We start from the raw sequence: 21,860 nt of genomic DNA, 5'->3' as shown, positions 1-21,860 counted from the left end.
ACTGTTATAATACTGAGAGGACAGATCCTACTGTTATAATACTGAGAGGACAGAACCTACTGTTATAATACTGAGAGGACAGATCCTACTGTTATAATACTGAGAGGACAGATCCTACTGTTATAATACTGAGAGGACAGAACCTACTGTTATAATACTGAGAGGACAGAACCTACTGTTATAATACTGCGGACAGATCCTACTGTTATAATACTGAGAGGACAGATCCTACTGTTATAATACTGAGAGGACAGATCCTACTGTTATAATACTGAGAGGACAGAACCTACTGTTATAATACTGCGGACAGATCCTACTGTTATAATACTGAGGACAGAACCTACTGTTATAATACTGAGAGGACAGAACCTACTGTTATAATACTGAGAGGACAGATCCTACTGTTATAATACTGAGAGGACAGAACCTACTGTTATAATACTGAGAGGACAGATCCTACTGTTATAATACTGAGGACAGAACCTACTGTTATAATACTGAGAGGACAGAACCTACTGTTATAATACTGAGAGGACAGATCCTACTGTTATAATACTGAGAGGACAGAACCTACTGTTATAATACTGAGAGGACAGATCCTACTGTTATAATACTGAGAGGACAGAACCTACTGTTATAATACTGAGAGGACAGAACCTACTGTTATAATACTGAGAGGACAGAACCTACTGTTATAATACTGAGAGGACAGAACCTACTGTTATAATACTGAGAGGACAGATCCTACTGTTATAATACAGAGAGGACAGAACCTACTGTTATAATACTGAGAGGACAGAACCTACTGTTATAATACTGAGAGGACAGAACCTACTGTTATAATACTGAGAGGACAGAACCTACTGTTATAATACTGAGAGGACAGAACCTACTGTTATAATACTGAGAGGACAGAACCTACTGTTATAATACTGAGAGGACAGATCCTACTGTTATAATACTGAGAGGACAGATCCTACTGTTATAATACTGAGAGGACAGAACCTACTGTTATAATACTGAGAGGACAGAACCTACTGTTATAATACTGAGAGGACAGAACCTACTGTTATAATACTGAGAGGACAGAACCTACTGTTATAATACTGAGAGAGAACCTACTGTTATAATACAGAACAGATCCTACTGTTATAATACTACTGATAATACTGAGGACAGATCCTACTGTTATAATACTGAGGACAGATCCTACTGTTATAATACTGAGAGGACAGAACCTACTGTTATAATACTGAGAGGACAGAACCTTCTGTTATAATACTGAGAGGACAGATCCTACTGTTATAATACTGAGAGGACAGATCCTACTGTTATAATACTGAGAGGACAGAACCTACTGTTATAATACTGAGAGGAAAGAACCTACTGTTATAATACTGAGAGGACAGATCCTACTGTTATAATACTGAGAGGACAGAACCTACTGTTATAATACTGAGAGGACAGAACCTACTGTTATAATACTGAGAGGACAGATCCTACTGTTATAATACTGAGAGGACAGAACCTACTGTTATAATACTGAGAGGACAGAACCTACTGTTATAATACTGAGAGGACAGAACCTACTGTTATAATACTGAGAGGACAGATCCTACTGTTATAATACTGAGAGGACAGAACCTACTGTTATAATACTGAGAGGACAGATCCTACTGTTATAATACTGAGAGGACAGAACCTACTGTTATAATACTGAGAGGACAGAACCTACTGTTATAATACTGAGAGGACAGAACCTACTGTTATAATACTGAGAGGACAGATCCTACTGTTATAATACTGAGAGGACAGATCCTACTGTTATAATACTGAGGACAGATCCTACTGTTATAATACTGAGAGGACAGAACCTACTGTTATAATACTGAGAGGACAGAACCTACTGTTTTAATACTGAGAGGACAGAACCTACTGTTTTAATACTGAGAGGACAGATCCTACTGTTATAATACTGAGAGGACAGAACCTACTGTTATAATACTGAGAGGACAGAACCTACTGTTATAATACTGAGAGGACAGGACCTACTGTTATAATACTGAGAGGACAGAACCTACTGTTTTAATACTGAGAGGACAGAACCTACTGTTTTAATACTGAGAGGACAGAACCTACTGTTATAATACTGAGAGGACAGAACCTACTGTTATAATACTGAGAGGACAGAACCTACTGTTATAATACTGAGAGGACAGAACCTACTGTTATAATACTGAGAGGACAGAACCTACTGTTATAATACTGAGAGGACAGAACCTACTGTTATAATACTGAGAGGACAGAACCTACTGTTATAATACTGAGAGGACAGATCCTACTGTTATAATACTGAGAGGACAGAACCTACTGTTATAATACTGAGAGGACAGATCCTACTGTTATAATACTGAGAGGACAGAACCTACTGTTATAATACTGAGAGGACAGATCCTACTGTTATAATACTGAGAGGACAGATCCTACTGTTATAATACTGAGAGGACAGATCCTACTGTTATAATACTGAGGACAGAACCTACTGTTATAATACTGAGAGGACAGATCCTACTGTTATAATACTGAGAGGACAGAACCTACTGTTATAATACTGCGGACAGATCCTACTGTTATAATACTGAGGACAGAACCTACTGTTATAATACTGAGAGGACAGAACCTACTGTTATAATACTGAGAGGACAGATCCTACTGTTATAATACTGAGAGGACAGAACCTACTGTTATAATACTGAGAGGACAGATCCTACTGTTATAATACTGAGGACAGAACCTACTGTTATAATACTGAGAGGACAGAACCTACTGTTATAATACTGAGAGGACAGAACCTACTGTTATAATACTGAGAGGACAGAACCTACTGTTATAATACTGAGAGGACAGAACCTACTGTTATAATACTGAGAGGACAGAACCTACTGTTATAATACTGAGAGGACAGAACCTACTGTTATAATACTGAGAGGACAGATCCTACTGTTATAATACTGAGAGGACAGAACCTACTGTTATAATACTGAGAGGACAGATCCTACTGTTATAATACTGAGAGGACAGAACCTACTGTTATAATACTGAGAGGACAGAACCTACTGTTATAATACTGAGAGGACAGAACCTACTGTTATGAGAGGACAGAACCTACTGTTATAATACTGAGAGGACAGATCCTACTGTTATAATACTGAGAGGACAGAACCTACTGTTATAATACTGAGTTATAATACTGGACAGATCCTACTGTTATAATACTGAGAGGACAGATCCTACTGTTATAATACTGAGAGGACAGAACCTACTGTTATAATACTGAGAGGACAGATCCTACTGTTATAATACTGAGAGGACAGAACCTACCTACTGTTATAATACTGAGAGGACAGAACCTACTGTTATAATACTGAGAGGACAGAACCTACTGTTATAATACTGAGAGGACAGAACCTACTGTTATAATACTGAGAGGACAGAACCTACTGTTATAATACTGAGAGGACAGAACCTACTGTTATAATACTGAGAGGACAGAACCTACTGTTATAATACTGAGAGGACAGAACCTACTGTTATAATACTGAGAGGACAGAACCTACTGTTATAATACTGAGAGGACAGATCCTACTGTTATAATACTGAGAGGACAGATCCTACTGTTATAATACTGAGAGGACAGAACCTACTGTTATAATACTGAGAGGACAGAACCTACTGTTATAATACTGAGAGGACAGAACCTACTGTTATAATACTGAGAGGACAGAACCTACTGTTATAATACTGAGAGGACAGAACCTACTGTTATAATACTGAGAGGACAGATCCTACTGTTATAATACTGAGAGGACAGAACCTACTGTTATAATACTGAGAGGACAGATCCTACTGTTATAATACTGAGAGGACAGAACCTACTGTTATAATACTGAGAGGACAGAACCTACTGTTATAATACTGAGAGGACAGATCCTACTGTTATAATACTGAGAGGACAGAACCTACTGTTATAATACTGAGAGGACAGAACCTACTGTTATAATACTGAGAGGACAGAACCTACTGTTATAATACTGAGAGGACAGAACCTACTGTTATAATACTGAGAGGACAGAACCTACTGTTATAATACTGAGAGGACAGAACCTACTGTTATAATACTGAGAGGACAGATCCTACTGTTATAATACTGAGAGGACAGAACCTACTGTTATAATACTGAGAGGACAGATCCTACTGTTATAATACTGAGAGGACAGAACCTACTGTTATAATACTGAGAGGACAGAACCTACTGTTATAATACTGAGAGGACAGAACCTACTGTTATAATACTGAGAGGACAGAACCTACTGTTATAATACTGTTACTGTTATAATACTGAGAGGACAGAACCTACTGTTATAATACTGAGAGGATCCTAGATAATACTGACTGTTATAATACTGAGAGGACAGAACCTACTGTTATAATACTGAGAGGACAGAACCTACTGTTATAATACTGAGAGGACAGAACCTACTGTTATAATACTGAGAGGACAGAACCTACTGTTATAATACTGAGAGGACAGAACCTACTGTTATAATACTGAGAGGACAGATCCTACTGTTATAATACTGAGAGGACAGATCCTACTGTTATAATACTGAGAGGACAGAACCTACTGTTATAATACTGAGAGGACAGAACCTACTGTTATAATACTGAGAGGACAGAACCTACTGTTATAATACTGAGAGGACAGAACCTACTGTTATAATACTGAGAGGACAGAACCTACTGTTATAATACTGAGAGGACAGAACCTACTGTTATAATACTGAGAGGACAGAACCTACTGTTATAATACTGAGAGGACAGAACCTACTGTTATAATACTGAGAGGACAGAACCTACTGTTATAATACTGAGAGGACAGAACCTACTGTTATAATACTGAGAGGACAGAACCTACTGTTATAATACTGAGAGGACAGAACCTACTGTTATAATACTGAGAGGACAGAACCTACTGTTATAATACTGAGAGGACAGAACCTACTGTTATAATACTGAGAGGACAGATCCTACTGTTATAATACTGAGAGGACAGATGTTATAATACTGAGAGGACAGAACCTACTGTTATAATACTGAGAGGACAGATCCTACTGTTATAATACTGAGAGGACAGAACCTACTGTTATAATACTGAGAGGACAGATCCTACTGTTATAATACTGAGAGGACAGAACCTACTGTTATAATACTGAGGACAGATCCTACTGTTATAATACTGAGAGGACAGATCCTACTGTTATAATACTGAGAGGACAGAACCTACTGTTATAATACTGAGAGGACAGATCCTACTGTTATAATACTGAGAGGACAGATCCTACTGTTATAATACTGAGAGGACAGAACCTACTGTTATAATACTGAGAGGACAGAACCTACTGTTATAATACTGAGAGGACAGATCCTACTGTTATAATACTGAGAGGACAGAACCTACTGTTATAATACTGAGAGGACAGATCCTACTGTTATAATACTGAGAGACAGAACCTACTGTTATAATACTGAGAGGACAGAACCTACTGTTATAATACTGAGAGGACAGATCCTACTGTTATAATACTGAGAGGACAGAACCTACTGTTATAATACTGAGAGGACAGAACCTACTGTTATAATACTGAGAGGACAGATCCTACTGTTATAATACTGAGAGGACAGAACCTACTGTTATAATACTGAGAGGACAGATCCTACTGTTATAATACTGAGAGGACAGAACCTACTGTTATAATACTGAGAGGACAGATCCTACTGTTATAATACTGAGAGGACAGATCCTACTGTTATAATACTGAGAGGACAGAACCTACTGTTATAATACTGAGAGGACAGAACCTACTGTTATAATACTGAGAGGACAGATCCTACTGTTATAATACTGAGAGGACAGAACCTACTGTTATAATACTGAGAGGACAGATCCTACTGTTATAATACTGAGAGGACAGAACCTACTGTTATAATACTGAGAGGACAGAACCTACTGTTATAATACTGAGAGGACAGAACCTACTGTTATAATACTGAGAGGACAGATCCTACTGTTATAATACTGAGAGGACAGAACCTACTGTTATAATACTGAGAGGACAGAACCTACTGTTATAATACTGAGAGGACAGAACCTACTGTTATAATACTGAGAGGACAGAACCTACTGTTATAATACTGAGAGGACAGATCCTACTGTTATAATACTGAGAGGACAGAACCTACTGTTATAATACTGAGAGGACAGAACCTACTGTTATAATACTGAGAGGACAGAACCTACTGTTATAATACTGAGAGGACAGAACCTACTGTTATAATACTGAGAGGACAGATCCTACTGTTATAATACTGAGAGGACAGAACCTACTGTTATAATACTGAGAGGACAGAACCTACTGTTATAATACTGAGAGGACAGAACCTACTGTTATAATACTGAGAGGACAGAACCTACTGTTATAATACTGAGAGGACAGAACCTACTGTTATAATACTGAGAGGACAGAACCTACTGTTATAATACTGAGAGGACAGATCCTACTGTTATAATACTGAGAGGACAGAACCTACTGTTATAATACTGAGAGGACAGAACCTACTGTTATAATACTGAGAGGACAGATCCTACTGTTATAATATAATACTGTTATAATACTGAGGACAGATCCTACTGTTATAATACTGAGAGGACAGAACCTACTGTTATAATACTGAGAGGACAGAACCTACTGTTATAATACTGAGAGGACAGATCCTACTGTTATAATACTGAGAGGACAGAACCTACTGTTATAATACTGAGAGGACAGAACCTACTGTTATAATACTGAGAGGACAGAACCTACTGTTATAATACTGAGAGGACAGAACCTACTGTTATAATACTGAGAGGACAGATCCTACTGTTATAATACTGAGAGGACAGAACCTACTGTTATAATACTGAGAGGACAGAACCTACTGTTATAATACTGAGAGGACAGAACCTACTGTTATAATACTGAGAGGACAGAACCTACTGTTATAATACTGAGAGGACAGAACCTACTGTTATAATACTGAGAGGACAGAACCTACTGTTATAATACTGAGAGGACAGAACCTACTGTTATAATACTGAGAGGACAGATCCTACTGTTATAATACTGAGAGGACAGAACCTACTGTTATAATACTGAGAGGACAGAACCTACTGTTATAATACTGAGAGGACAGATCCTACTGTTATAATACTGAGAGGACAGAACCTACTGTTATAATACTGAGAGGACAGAACCTACTGTTATAATACTGAGAGGACAGAACCTACTGTTATAATACTGAGGGACAGATCCTACTGTTATAATACTGAGAGGACAGATCCTACTGTTATAATACTGAGAGGACAGAACCTACTGTTATAATACTGAGAGGACAGATCCTACTGTTATAATACTGAGAGGACAGAACCTACTGTTATAATACTGAGAGGACAGAACCTACTGTTATAATACTGAGAGGACAGAACCTACTGTTATAATACTGAGAGGACAGATCCTACTGTTATAATACTGAGAGGACAGAACCTACTGTTATAATACTGAGAGGACAGATCCTACTGTTATAATACTGAGAGGACAGAACCTACTGTTATAATACTGAGAGGACAGAACCTACTGTTATAATACTGAGAGGACAGAACCTACTGTTATAATACTGAGAGGACAGAACCTACTGTTATAATACTGAGAGGACAGAACCTACTGTTATAATACTGAGAGGACAGATCCTACTGTTATAATACTGAGAGGACAGAACCTACTGTTATAATACTGAGAGGACAGAACCTACTGTTATAATACTGAGAGGACAGAACCTACTGTTATAATACTGAGAGGACAGAACCTACTGTTATAATACTGAGAGGACAGATCCTACTGTTATAATACTGAGAGGACAGAACCTACTGTTATAATACTGAGAGGACAGAACCTACTGTTATAATACTGAGAGGACAGAACCTACTGTTATAATACTGAGAGGACAGAACCTACTGTTATAATACTGAGGACAGAACCTACTGTTATAATACTGAGAGGACAGAACCTACTGTTATAATACTGAGAGGACAGAACCTACTGTTATAATACTGAGAGGACAGATCCTACTGTTATAATACTGAGAGGACAGAACCTACTGTTATAATACTGAGAGGACAGAACCTACTGTTATAATACTGAGAGGACAGAACCTACTGTTATAATACTGAGAGGACAGAACAGAACCTACTGTTATAATACTGAGAGGACAGAACCTACTGTTATAATACTGAGAGGACAGAACCTACTGTTATAATACTGAGAGGACAGAACCTACTGAGAGAGGACAGAACCTACTGTTATAATACTGAGAGGACAGAACCTACTGTTATAATACTGAGAGGACAGAACCTACTGTTATAATACTGAGAGGACAGAACCTACTGTTATAATACTGAGGACAGAACCTACTGTTATAATACTGAGACAGAACCTACTGTTATAATACTGAGAGGACAGAACCTACTGTTATAATACTGAGAGGACAGAACCTACTGTTATAATACTGAGAGGACAGAACCTACTGTTATAATACTGAGAGGACAGAAGAACCTACTGTTATAATACTGAGAGGACAGAACCTACTGTTATAATACTGAGAGGACAGAACCTACTGTTATAATACTGAGAGGACAGATCCTACTGTTATAATACTGAGAGGACAGAACCTACTGTTATAATACTGAGAGGACAGAACCTACTGTTATAATACTGAGAGGACAGATCCTACTGTTATAATACTGAGAGGACAGAACCTACTGTTATAATACTGAGAGGACAGAACCTACTGTTATAATACTGAGAGGACAGATCCTACTGTTATAATACTGTTATAATACTGAGAGGACAGAACCTACTGTTATAATACTGAGAGGACAGAACCTACTGTTATAATACTGAGAGGACAGAACCTACTGTTATAATACTGAGAGGACAGAACCTACTGTTATAATACTGAGAGGACAGAACCTACTGTTATAATACTGAGAGGACAGAACCTACTGTTATAATACTGAGAGGACAGATCCTACTGTTATAATACTACAGAACCTACTGTTATAATACTGAGACAGAACCTACTGTTATAATACTGTTATAATACTGAGGACAGAACCTACTGTTATAATACTGAGAGGACAGAACCTACTGTTATAATACTGAGAGGACAGAACCTACTGTTATAATACTGAGAGGACAGAACCTACTGTTATAATACTGAGAGGACAGATCCTACTGTTATAATACTGAGAGGACAGAACCTACTGTTATAATACTGAGAGGACAGAACCTACTGTTATAATACTGAGAGGACAGATCCTACTGTTATAATACTGAGGAGGAATACAGAGGACCTACTGTTATAATACTGAGAGGACAGAACCTACTGTTATAATACTGAGAGGACAGATCCTACTGTTATAATACTGAGAGGACAGAACCTACTGTTATAATACTGAGAGGACAGAACCTACTGTTATAATACTGAGAGGACAGAACCTACTGTTATAATACTGAGAGGACAGATCCTACTGTTATAATACTGAGAGGACAGAACCTACTGTTATAATACTGAGAGGACAGAACCTACTGTTATAATACTGAGAGGACAGAGAGAGGACAGAACCTACTGTTATAATACTGAGAGGACAGAACCTACTGTTATAATACTGAGAGGACAGAACCTACTGTTATAATACTGAGAGGACAGAACCTACTGTTATAATACTGAGAGGACAGAACCTACTGTTATAATACTGAGAGGACAGAACCTCCTACTAATACTGTTTATAATACTGAGAGGACAGAACCTACTGTTATAATACTGAGAGGACAGAACCTACTGTTATAATACTGAGAGGACAGATCCTACTGTTATAATACTGTTATAATACAGACAGAACCTACTGTTATAATACTGAGAGGACAGATCCTACTGTTATAATACTGAGAGGACAGAACCTACTGTTATAATACTGAGAGGACAGATCCTACTGTTATAATACTGAGAGGACAGATCCTACTGTTATAATACTGAGAGGACAGAACCTACTGTTATAATACTGAGAGGACAGATCCTACTGTTATAATACTGAGAGGACAGAACCTACTGTTATAATACTGAGAGGACAGAACCTACTGTTATAATACTGAGAGGACAGATCCTACTGTTATAATACTGAGAGGACAGAACCTACTGTTATAATACTGAGAGGACAGAACCTACTGTTATAATACTGAGAGGACAGAACCTACTGTTATAATACTGAGAGGACAGAACCTACTGTTATAATACTGAGAGGACAGAACCTACTGTTATAATACTGAGAGGACAGAACCTACTGTTATAATACTGAGAGGACAGAACCTACTGTTATAATACTGAGAGGACAGAACCTACTGTTATAATACTGAGAGGACAGAACCTACTGTTATAATACTGAGAGGACAGAACCTACTGTTATAATACTGAGAGGACAGATCCTACTGTTATAATACTGAGAGGACAGATCCTACTGTTATAATACTGAGAGGACAGAACCTACTGTTATAATACTGAGAGGACAGAACCTACTGTTATAATACTGAGAGGTTATAATACTGACAGAACCTACTGTTATAATACTGAGAGGACAGATCCTACTGTTATAATACTGAGAGGACAGAACCTACTGTTATAATACTGAGAACAGAACCTACTGTTATAATACTGAGAGGACAGATCCTACTGTTATAATACTGAGAGGACAGATCCTACTGTTATAATACTGAGAGGACAGAACCTACTGTTATAATACTGAGAGGACAGATCCTACTGTTATAATACTGAGAGGACAGATCCTACTGTTATAATACTGAGAGGACAGATCCTACTGTTATAATACTGAGAGGACAGAACCTGTTATAATACTGAGGACAGAACCTACTGTTATAATACTGAGAGGACAGATCCTACTGTTATAATACTGAGAGGACAGATCTGTTATAATACTGAGAGGACAGATGTTATAATACTGAGAGGACAGATCCTACTGTTATACTACTGAGAGGACAGATCCTACTGTTATAATACTGAGAGGACAGATCCTACTGTTTTAATACTGAGAGGACAGATCCTACTGTTATAATACTGAGAGGACAGATCCTACTGTTATAATACTGAGAGGACAGATCCTACTGTTATAATACTGAGAGGACAGATCCTACTGTTTTAATACTGAGAGGACAGATGCTACTGTTATAATATTGATACACTACTCAGGCACAGCTTGGTGATACTGAGACAACAGAACAGATCCCACTGTTACACTGAGACAACAGAACAGATCCCACTGTTACACTGAGACAACAGAACAGATCCCACTGTTACACTGAGACACCAGAACAGATCCCACTGAGACAACAGAACAGATCCCACTGTTATACAGAGACAACAGAACAGATCCCACTGTTACACTGAGACAACAGAACAGATCCCACTGTTACACTGAGACAACAGAACAGATCCCACTGTTATACTGAGACAACAGAACAGATCCCACTGTTACACTGAGACAACAGAACAGATCCCACTGTTACACTGAGACAACATAACAGATCCCACTGTTATACTGAGACAACAGAACAGATCCCACTGTTACACTGAGACAACAGAACAGATCCCACTGTTATACTGAGAGAACAGAACAGATCCCACTGTTATACTGAGACAACAGAACAGATCCCACTGTTATACTGAGACAACAGAACAGATCCCACTGTTATACTGAGACAACAGAACAGATCCCACTGTTATACTGAGACAACAGAACAGATCCCACTGTTATACTGAGACAACAGAACAGATCCCACTGTTATACTGAGACAACAGAACAGATCCCACTGTTACACTGAGACAACAGAACAGATCCCACTGTTACACTGAGACAACAGAACAGATCCCACTGTTATACTGAGACAACAGAACAGATCCCACTGTTACACTGAGACAACAGAACAGATCCCACTGTTACACTGAGACAACAGAACAGATCCCACTGTTATACAGAGACAACAGAACAGATCCCACTGTTACACTGAGACAACAGAACAGATCCCACTGTTATACTGAGACACCAGAACAGATCCCACTGTTACACTGAGACACCAGAACAGATCCCACTGTTACACTGAGACAACAGAACAGATCCCACTGTTACACTGAGACACCAGAACAGATCCCACTGTTATACTGAGACAACAGAACAGATCCCACTGTTATACTGAGAGAACAGAACAGATCCCACTGTTATATTGAGACAACAGAACAGATCCCACTGTTACACTGAGACACCAGAACAGATCCCACTGTTACACTGAGACAACAGAACAGATCCCACTGTTACACTGAGACAACAGAACAGATCCCACTGTTACACTGAGACACCAGAACAGATCCCACTGTTACACTGAGACACCAGAACAGATCCCACTGTTACACTGAGACAACAGAACAGATCCCACTGTTACACTGAGACACCAGAACAGATCCCACTGTTATACTGAGACAACAGAACAGATCCCACTGTTATACTGAGAGAACAGAACAGATCCCACTGTTATATTGAGACAACAGAACAGATCCCACTGTTACACTGAGACACCAGAACAGATCCCACTGTTACACTGAGACAACAGAACAGATCCCACTGTTACACTGAGACAACAGAACAGATCCCACTGTTACACTGAGACACCAGAACAGATCCCACTGTTACACTGAGACAACAGAACAGATCCCACTGTTACACTGAGACACCAGAACAGATCCCACTGTTATACTGAGACAACAGAACAGATCCCACTGTTACACTGAGACACCAGAACAGATCCCACTGTTACACTGAGACAACAGAACAGATCCCACTGTTACACTGAGACACCAGAACAGATCCCACTGTTACACTGAGACAACAGAACAGATCCCACTGTTACACTGAGACACCAGAACAGATCCCACTGTTACACTGAGACACCAGAACAGATCCCACTGTTACACTGAGACAACAGAACAGATCCCACTGTTATACTGAGACAACAGAACAGATCCCACGGTTACACTGAGACAACAGAACAGATCCCACTGTTACACTGAGACACCAGAACAGATCCCACTGTTACACTGAGACACCAGAACAGGTAAACATACAAACGAACGTGAAAATATGATTATATTATGATAATTTATTATATCTCTATAAAATGTTCAGAATAAGGAATTAGACACCATTTTCTTTTGGTAAATCACTAAGGGCTGGTTTACCAGACACACATTTAAACTAGCCCTGAATCTCCATTGAAAGGGCTTTTTAGTCGAAGCTTAATCTGTCCAGGAAACCAGTCGTAAACGGAAACAGTCTGTATACCTCTGACCTCTGACCTGGCCCCTTCTCCTCTCTCTGGTTCTGTCATCTACTACAAATGGCCAGCAGACATGCATAGCTAGCTGTGTCAGGCTGTACTGTGTCTGACTGTCTCGTCTCCTCCAGCAATGTCCCACCTGAACGGCCAGAGGCTGCACGGCAAGGTGATCAGAGTGACCATCTCTAAGCATCAGACGGTCCAGCTGCCCAGGGAGGGACAGGAAGACCAGGGCCTCACTAAAGACTTCAGCGGCTCCCCGCTACACCGCTTCAAGAAGCCTGGATCCAAGAACTTTCAGAACATCTTCCCTCCCTCTGCCACCCTCCATCTATCCAACATCCCGTGAGATTCACTATACCTCCCCCTCTCTCTCTCCAACTATACCTCCCTCCTCCCCCTCCCCCTCTCCAACTACACCTCCCTCCTCTCCCTCTCCAACTACACCTCCCTCCTCCCCCTCTCCAACTATACCTCCCTCCTCCCCCTCCCCTCTCCAACTACACCTCCCCCTCTCTCTCTCCAACTATACCTCCCTCCTCCCCCTCTCCAACTATACCTCCCTGCTCTCCCTCTATCCAACTACACCTCCCTACTCTCCCTCTCCAACTATACCTCCCTCCTCCCCCTCCCCCTCTCCAACTACACCTCCCTTCTCTCCCTCTCCAACTATACCTCCCTCCTCTCGCTCTATCCAACTACACCTCCCTACTCTCCAACTATACCTCCCTCCTCTCCCTCTCCAACTATACCTCCTTCCTCTCCCACTCCAACTATACCTCCCTCCTCTCCAACTATACCTCCCTCCTCCCCCTCTCCAACTATACCTCCCTCCTCTCCAACTATACCTCCCTCCTCCCCCTCTCCAACTATACCTCCCTCCTCTCCAACTATACCTCCCTCCTCTCCAACTATACCTCCCTCCTCTCCAACTATACCTCCCTCCTCTCCAACTATACCTCCCTCCTCTCCAACTATACCTCCCTCCTCTCCCTCTCCAACTATACCTGCCTCCTCCCCCTCTCCAACTATATCTCCCTCTTCCCCCTCTCCAACTATATCTCCCTCTATACCTAGCTCCATGCTGAATGGACATCTGGAAGCCTAGGTAGGCCTATAGACTAGCTCCATGCTGAATAGACATCTGGAAGCCTAGGTAGGCCTATAGACTAGCTCCATGCTGAATGGACATCTGGAAGCCTAGGTAGGCCTATAGACTAGCTCCATGCTGAATGGACATCTGGAAGCCTAGGTAGGCCTATAGACTAGCTCCATGCTGAATAGACATCTGGAAGCCTAGGTAGGCCTATAGACTAGCTCCATGCTGAATGGACATCTGGAAGCCTAGGTAGGCCTATAGACTAGCTCCATGCTGAATGGACATCTGGAAGCCTAGGTAGGCCTATAGACTAGCTCCATGCTGAATAGACATCTGGAAGCCTTGGTAGGCCTATAGACTAGCTCCATGCTGAATAGACATCTGGAAGCCTTGGTAGGCCTATAGACTAGCTCCATGCTGAATGGACATCTGGAAGCCTTGGTAGGCCTATAGACTAGCTCCATGCTGAATGGACAGCATTAAAATAAGGTAATATAAGGAGAAATAGATTACTTTCCATGCAAAATAATAGTGCAACAAGATGACTTTAGTTAAATGTAAGGAATCCCAACACTGGTCACAGGCGAACTGTAGCCAGGTTTTATTAGGATAAGGGTTGATACATTAGGAATCGTTTGTTTTCAAAAGCATTATTTCCATGAAGTTGCTGCAGGGGGTGCTGAGATGTTGGCCGGGGTAGGGGTAGCCAGGTGGAACGCATGGCCAGTCGTGGAAAAATGCTTATTGAAACTATCGATTATCGTGGATTTATCGGTGGTGACCGTGTTTCCTATCTTCAGAGCAGTGGGCAGCTGGGAGGAGGTGTTCTTATTCTCCATGGACTGTACAGTGTCCCAGAACTTTTTGGGAGTTAGTGCTACAGGATGAAAATTTCTGTTTGAAAAAGCTTGCTTTTCTAACTACCTGTGTATATTGGTTCCTGACTTCCCTGAACAGTTGCATATCGCGGGGACTTTTCGATGCTAATTCATAACGCCACAGGATGTTTTTGTGCTGGTTGAGGGCAGTCAGGTCTGGAGTGAACCAAGGGCTGTATCTGTTCTTAGTTCTGCATTTTTTGAATGGAGCATGCTTATTTAAGATGGTGAGGAAATCACTTTTTTTTTAAACTACTGACAGAATGAGGTCAATATCCTGCCAGGATACCCGGGCCAGGTTAATTAGAATTATTTAAAAAAAATACAAATAAAAAAATATATATATTTTTTAATTGTACCTTTATTTTACTAGGCAAGTCAGTTAAGAACAAATTCTTATTTTCAATGATGGCCTAGGAACAGTGGGTTAACTGCCTGTTCAGGGGCAGAACAACAGATTTGTACCTTGTCAGCTCGGGGATTTGAACTTGCAACCTTTCGGTTACTAGTCCAACACTCTAACCACTAGGCTACCATGCCGCCCCATGAAAAGAAAAGCCTGCTCGCTGAAGTGTTTTAGGGAACGTTAGACAGTGATGAGGGGTGGTCCTATTGGGCAAGTTACCGCAAGGTGGTCTCTTTCAATGGAGATAATATACATGATGTTAATACTATACATTCCTTCCCTTGTAACCCGTCCGTCTCCGTCCAACAGCCCGTCTGTAACAGAAGACGTCCTAAAGGACCTTTTCTCTGGACCTGGATACACAGTCAAGGCCTTCAAGTTCTTCCAGTGAGTTCTCTTTCAGACACCTACAGTACTTCTACTTCTTCAATACATCTGCAATACACAGCATACGTGTTCTAACGAGTGTAAACCTAGAGCAGGTCTTGTAGGTTTACATCTATCTAGTCCAGGGCTCTCCAACCCTGTTCCTGGAGAGATACCATCCTGTAGGTTTACATCTATCTAGTCCAGGGCTCTCCAACCCTGTTCCTGGAGAGATACCATCCTGTAGGTTTACATCTATCTAGTCCAGGGCTCTCCAACCCTGTTCCTGGAGAGATACCACCCTGTAGGTTTACATCTATCTAGACCAGGGCTCTCCAACCCTGTTCCTGGAGAGATACTCTCCTGTAGGTTTACATCTATCTAGTCCAGGGCTCTCCAACCCTGTTCCTGGAGAGATACCCTCCTGTATGTTTACATCTATCTAGTCCAGGGCTCTCCAACCCTGTTCCTGGAGAGATACCCTCCTGTAGGTTTACATCTATCTAGTCCAGGGCTCTCCAACCCTGTTCCTGGAGAGATACCCTCCTGTAGGTTTACATCTATCTAGTCCAGGGCTCTCCAACCCTGTTCCTGGAGAGATACCATCCTGTAGGTTTACATCTATCTAGTCCAGGGCTCTCCAACCCTGTTCCTGGAGAGATACCCTCCTGTAGGTTTACATCTATCTAGACCAGGGCTCTCCAACCCTGTTCCTGGAGAGATACCATCCTGTAGGTTTACATCTATCTAGTCCAGGGCTCTCCAACCCTGTTCCTGGAGAGATACCCTCCTGTAGGTTTACATCTATCTAGTCCAGGGCTCTCCAACCCTGTTCCTGGAGAGGTACCATCCTGTAGGTTTACATCTATCTAGTCCAGGGCTCTCCAACCCTGTTCCTGGAGAGATACTCTCCTGTAGGTTTACATCTATCTAGTCCAGGGCTCTCCAACCCTGTTCCTGGAGAGATACTCTCCTGTAGGTTTACATCTATCTAGTCCAGGGCTCTCCAACCCTGTTCCTGGAGAGATCTGCAGTCTGCCGAATATCACATTCAACATGAATAAACATTAGACATGGCAAAATGTATAGAATTGCAAGAAAATTAACTTCACTCCACTTTCTCTGCACTACTCTCATGATTTTGAATGAATTTTCCTTTGGAGATCTATTTATCTATCTATCCATCCATCCACCTATCTATCTTATCCTGTCTGTCTGTCCTCTCAGGAAGGACCGGAAGATGGCTCTGATCCAGTTGGGTTCAGTGGAGGAGGCCATCCAGGCCCTGATCGACCTCCACAACCACGACCTGGGAGAGAACCATCACCTCCGCGTGTCCTTCTCCAAGAGCACCATCTGACCCGCCTGAACCCCCACTTCCCCACCCCTAAGGCCCCACTTCTGGGCTGGGCTAGCGGGAGTGAGGGACAGAATGACCCACTTTGACTTAAAAACAACGGACAATTGACTAGTTTAGATGATATTGTTGAGTAATAGACTACTGTAATGCAAGGCCTTCAGATAGAGACAGAGCTGGTCTGGAAGGAGTGATGGTTGATTTATTCAGGGCAGGGAAGAGAACAGAGAGTCGGGATGAGTTGGCGTGGTGCATCATTAAATCCTTAAACCCTAACCCACGGGATGGGAGAGAGGTATTCAACACTCTTGGGAGGTTTCTGCCAAGTATACCACAGACACACAAGTATACCACAGACACACAAGTATACCACAGACACACAAGTATACCGTAGACACACCTATACCACAGACACACCTATACCACAGACACACAAGTATACCACAGACACACCAATCATTGAATACTTGACACTTAGCCCTGCTATACAATCAAGTTGCACAATATGAAAGAGTTATGAAAGCTCACCTGCAACTCACCACCTACAGACCCACCTACAGACTCACCACCTACAGACCCACTACCTACAGACCCCCACCTACAGACCCCCCCCACCTACAGACCCCCCACCTACAGACTCACCACCTACAGACCCACCACCTACAGACCCACCTACAGACTCACCACCTACAGACCCACCACCTACAGACCCACTACCTACAGACCCACTACCTACAGACCCCCCACCTACAGACCCCCCCCACCTACAGACCCCCCCACCTACAGACCCACCACCTACAGATCCACCACCTACAGATCCACCACCTACAGACCCACCTACAGACCCACCACCTACAGACCCACCACCTACAGACCCACCTACAGACCCACCACCTACAGACCCACCACCTACAGACCCACCACCTACAGATCCACCACCTACAGATCCACCACCTACAGACCCACCTACAGACCCACCACCTACAGACCCACCTACAGACCCACCACCTACAGACCCACCACCTACAGACCCCCTCCACCTACAGATCCACCACCTACCTACCCACAGATACAAGCTAGTCAGTCTTATCAGCCGGTCAGTCTTATCAACCACAGAGCCTTGATATGACCTGGTCAGTTTGGCTGAATGACAGTAAAGGCCAGACACTGAGACATGATTGACACGGTGAACCTGACTCCTTACTGGATGAGAACCAGGCACTTCTAGCTGTATTGCCTTGTTACAATACAACTGAAGCACCAACCCCCTCTACTCCTTATTGTTACATTATAACTGAAGTACCAACCCCCTCTACTCCTTATTGTTACATTATAACTGAAGCACCAACCCCCTCTACTCCTTATTGTTACATTATAACTGAAGCACCAACCCCCTCTACTCCTTATTGTTACATTATAACTGAAGCACCAACCCCCTCTACTCCTTATTGTTACATTATAACTGAAGCACCAACCCCCTCTACTCCTTATTGTTACATTATAACTGAAGTACCAACCCCCTCTACTCCTTATTGTTACAATACAACTGAAGTACCAACCCCCTCTACTCCTTATTGTTACATTATAACTGAAGTACCAACCCCCTCTACTCCTTATTGTTACAATACAACTGAAGTACCAACCCCCTCTACTCCTTATTGTTACATTATAACTGAAGTACCAACCCCTCTACACCTTATTGTTACATTATAACTGAAGTACCAACCCCCTCTACTCCTTATTGTTACAATACAACTGAAGTACCAACCCCCTCTACTCCTTATTGTTACATTATAACTGAAGTACCAACCCCCTCTACTCCTTATTGTTACATTATAACTGAAGTACCAACCCCCTCTACACCTTATTGTTACATTATAACTGAAGTACCAACCCCCTCTACTCCTTATTGTTACATTATAACTGAAGCACCAACCCCCTCTACTCCTTATTGTTACATTATAACTGAAGCACCAACCCCTCTACTCCTTATTGTTAAATTATAACTGAAGCACCAACCCCCTCTACTCCTTATTGTTACAATACAACTGAAGCACCAACCCCCTCTACTCCTTATTGTTAGATTATAACTGAAGCACCAACCCCCTCTACTCCTTATTGTTAGATTATAACTGAAGCACCAACCCCCTCTACTCCTTATTGTTACAATACAACTGAAGCACCAACCCCCTCTACTCCTTATTGTTACATTATAACTGAAGCACCAACCCCCTCTACTCCTTATTGTTACAATACAACTGAAGCACCAACCCCCTCTACTCCTTATTGTTAGATTATAACTGAAGTACCAACCCCTCTACTCCTTATTGTTAGATTATAACTGAAGTACCAACCCCTCTACTCCTTATTGTTACAATACAACTGAAGTACCAACCCCTCTACTCCTTATTGTTACATTATAACTGAAGCACCAACCCCCTCTACTCCTTATTGTTACAATACAACTGAAGCACCAACCCCCTCTACTCCTTATTGTTAGATTATAACTGAAGCACCAACCCCCTCTACTCCTTATTGTTAGATTATAACTGAAGCACCAACCCCCTCTACTCCTTATTGTTACAATACAACTGAAGCACCAACCCCCTCTACTCCTTATTGTTACAATACAACTGAAGCACCAACCCCCTCTACTCCTTAACTAACACCAACGTCATGTAGTGGTGAACTGTGAACATCATTGTCGTTTAAACCCACGTGTACCAGTAGCCTGGCAACTCTTCAGTTACTGGATGTCTTCTGAGCGGATGACTTCCCGGATGAGAATAGACGGATGAATCCGAGACACACGTTGGACGGTTATCATCACGGACGCGGAGGAAGGATCGAAGGGCTGATGAAGCCGATAGCAACGCTCCTCCTGACCAATGGGCTGCCTCCATTTCAAGTAACATTAGGACATTGATTGAGGGGGACCAATGATCAGGCCTCCTCCTCTGTGACGTCACGGTGTGACATCATCATGGCGCGACGCTGAGTATCAGAGAAGCTCTGCTAAACATTTCTACCACACTACTCCACCATAACAACAACAACAGTGATGCTTATCATTGAAATGTCAAAAAAGAGAGAAAACAGTTAAAAGCAAAAATGGGAATCTAATTTACTGTTCTATCCACCTATCAGAACAGCCTCCCCAGAGCCATAGTCCTGGGTCGTATTCAATAGAAACTAACGGAAAAAACATACCCGAAACAGGGATGAACTATCCTGAACTGGTCCAATAAGAAACTCTTGTTTTCAGGGCCTCCCGAGTGGCACAGCTGTCTAAGGCACTGCATCGCAGTGCTTGGGGCATCACTACAGACCTGGGTTCGATCCCAGGCTGTGTCACAGCCAGCCGTGACCAGGAAACCCATGAGGTGGCGCACAATTCGCTCAGCGTTGTTTGGATTAGGGGAAGGTTTGGCCGGCATGTCCTTGTCCTATCGCGATATAATGACTCCTTGTGGCAGGCCGGGCGGCATGTCCTTGTCCTATCGCGATATAACGACTCCTAGTGGCAGGCCGGGCGGCATGTCCTTGTCCTATCGCGATATAGCGACTCCTTGTGACAGGCCGGGCGCCTGCAAGCTGACTTCAGTCACCAGCTGGACGGTGTTTCCCCCGACACATTGGTGCGGATGGCTTTTGGGTTAAGCAAGCAGTGCGGCTTGGCAGGGTCGTGTTTCAGGAGGACGCCTCTCTCGAGTCCGTAGGGAAGTTTCAACGATGGGACTGTAACTACGGAACTCTTGTTTTCCGTTGCAAACAGCTTTTATACTTTGTACACTACTGAATATGACCCAAGCCAACTGGCCCACACCGGACTGCACAGCTCCGTTTGGCTGGAGGACAAGCTCTGCTGAGAGGGGAATGGACATGTGACTGTCCCAAATAGCACCCTATTCCCTATCCAGTACACAAAGTAGTGCACTAAATATGGAATATGTTGCCATTTGGGAGGCATCCCATGTCTGTCTGTCTGGCTCCTGTAGCGATGGTCTGTCTGTCTGTCTGTCTGGCTCCCATAACGATGGTCTGTCTGTCTGTCTGTCTGACTCCCATAACGGTGGTCTTTCTGGCTGTGAAGCTCCCATAATGGTCATCTGTCTGTCTAGCTCCCGTAATGATGGTCTGTATGGCTGTCATAATGATGGTCTGTCTGGCTCCCATAACGATGGTCTGTCTGGCTTCCATA

At 42.2% G+C, this 21,860-nt stretch overlaps 1 protein-coding gene and 2 long non-coding RNA genes across 33 annotated transcripts in view; 2 read left to right on the top strand and 1 right to left on the bottom strand.

The window, feature by feature from the left end:
- The window catches only part of LOC118380907 (polypyrimidine tract-binding protein 3-like), a 151,092-nt gene extending 133,413 nt beyond the window's left edge, over positions 1–17,679 (top strand). For all 12 annotated transcript variants that reach the window (XM_052517518.1, XM_052517521.1, XM_052517520.1 and 9 more), the window contains 3 exons: positions 13,682–13,898; positions 16,246–16,323; positions 17,530–17,679. In XM_052517518.1, coding sequence (XP_052373478.1) covers positions 13,682–13,898; positions 16,246–16,323; positions 17,530–17,662 — 428 coding nt within the window. In that variant the 3' untranslated portion in view covers positions 17,663–17,679. The remainder of the gene's footprint in view (positions 1–13,681; positions 13,899–16,245; positions 16,324–17,529) is intronic.
- LOC127929573 (uncharacterized) lies at positions 16,424–17,327 on the top strand. 3 transcript variants are annotated; one of them, XR_008135243.1, is made up of 4 exons: positions 16,424–16,549; positions 16,794–16,976; positions 17,038–17,145; positions 17,207–17,321. It is a non-coding gene; the product is annotated as an uncharacterized LOC127929573 (long non-coding RNA). The 3 variants fall into 3 exon arrangements; XR_008135244.1 differs by lacking the exon at positions 16,424–16,549 and having other exon boundaries at positions 16,678–16,976; positions 17,268–17,327; XR_008135242.1 differs by lacking the exon at positions 16,424–16,549 and having other exon boundaries at positions 16,678–16,976.
- A 405-nt stretch (positions 17,680–18,084) lies between the features above and the next one.
- On the bottom strand, positions 18,085–19,640 carry LOC127929571 (uncharacterized). 18 transcript variants are annotated; one of them, XR_008135237.1, is made up of 5 exons: positions 19,355–19,511; positions 18,527–19,271; positions 18,455–18,469; positions 18,290–18,423; positions 18,148–18,243 (listed from the first exon to the last, which is right to left on the bottom strand). It is a non-coding gene; the product is annotated as an uncharacterized LOC127929571 (long non-coding RNA). The 18 variants fall into 18 exon arrangements; XR_008135227.1 differs by having other exon boundaries at positions 18,085–18,213; positions 18,305–18,423; positions 18,455–19,271; XR_008135228.1 differs by having other exon boundaries at positions 18,085–18,213; positions 18,347–18,423; positions 18,455–19,271.
- Positions 19,641–21,860: the final 2,220 nt, after the last annotated feature.

Source organism: Oncorhynchus keta, unplaced genomic scaffold (assembly GCF_023373465.1).
Source record: "Oncorhynchus keta strain PuntledgeMale-10-30-2019 unplaced genomic scaffold, Oket_V2 Un_scaffold_8424_pilon_pilon, whole genome shotgun sequence".
Lineage (NCBI taxonomy): Eukaryota > Metazoa > Chordata > Actinopteri > Salmoniformes > Salmonidae > Oncorhynchus > Oncorhynchus keta.
Note: the sequence above shows the minus strand (reverse complement) of the source record. Positions and strands in the feature narration are given on the sequence as shown.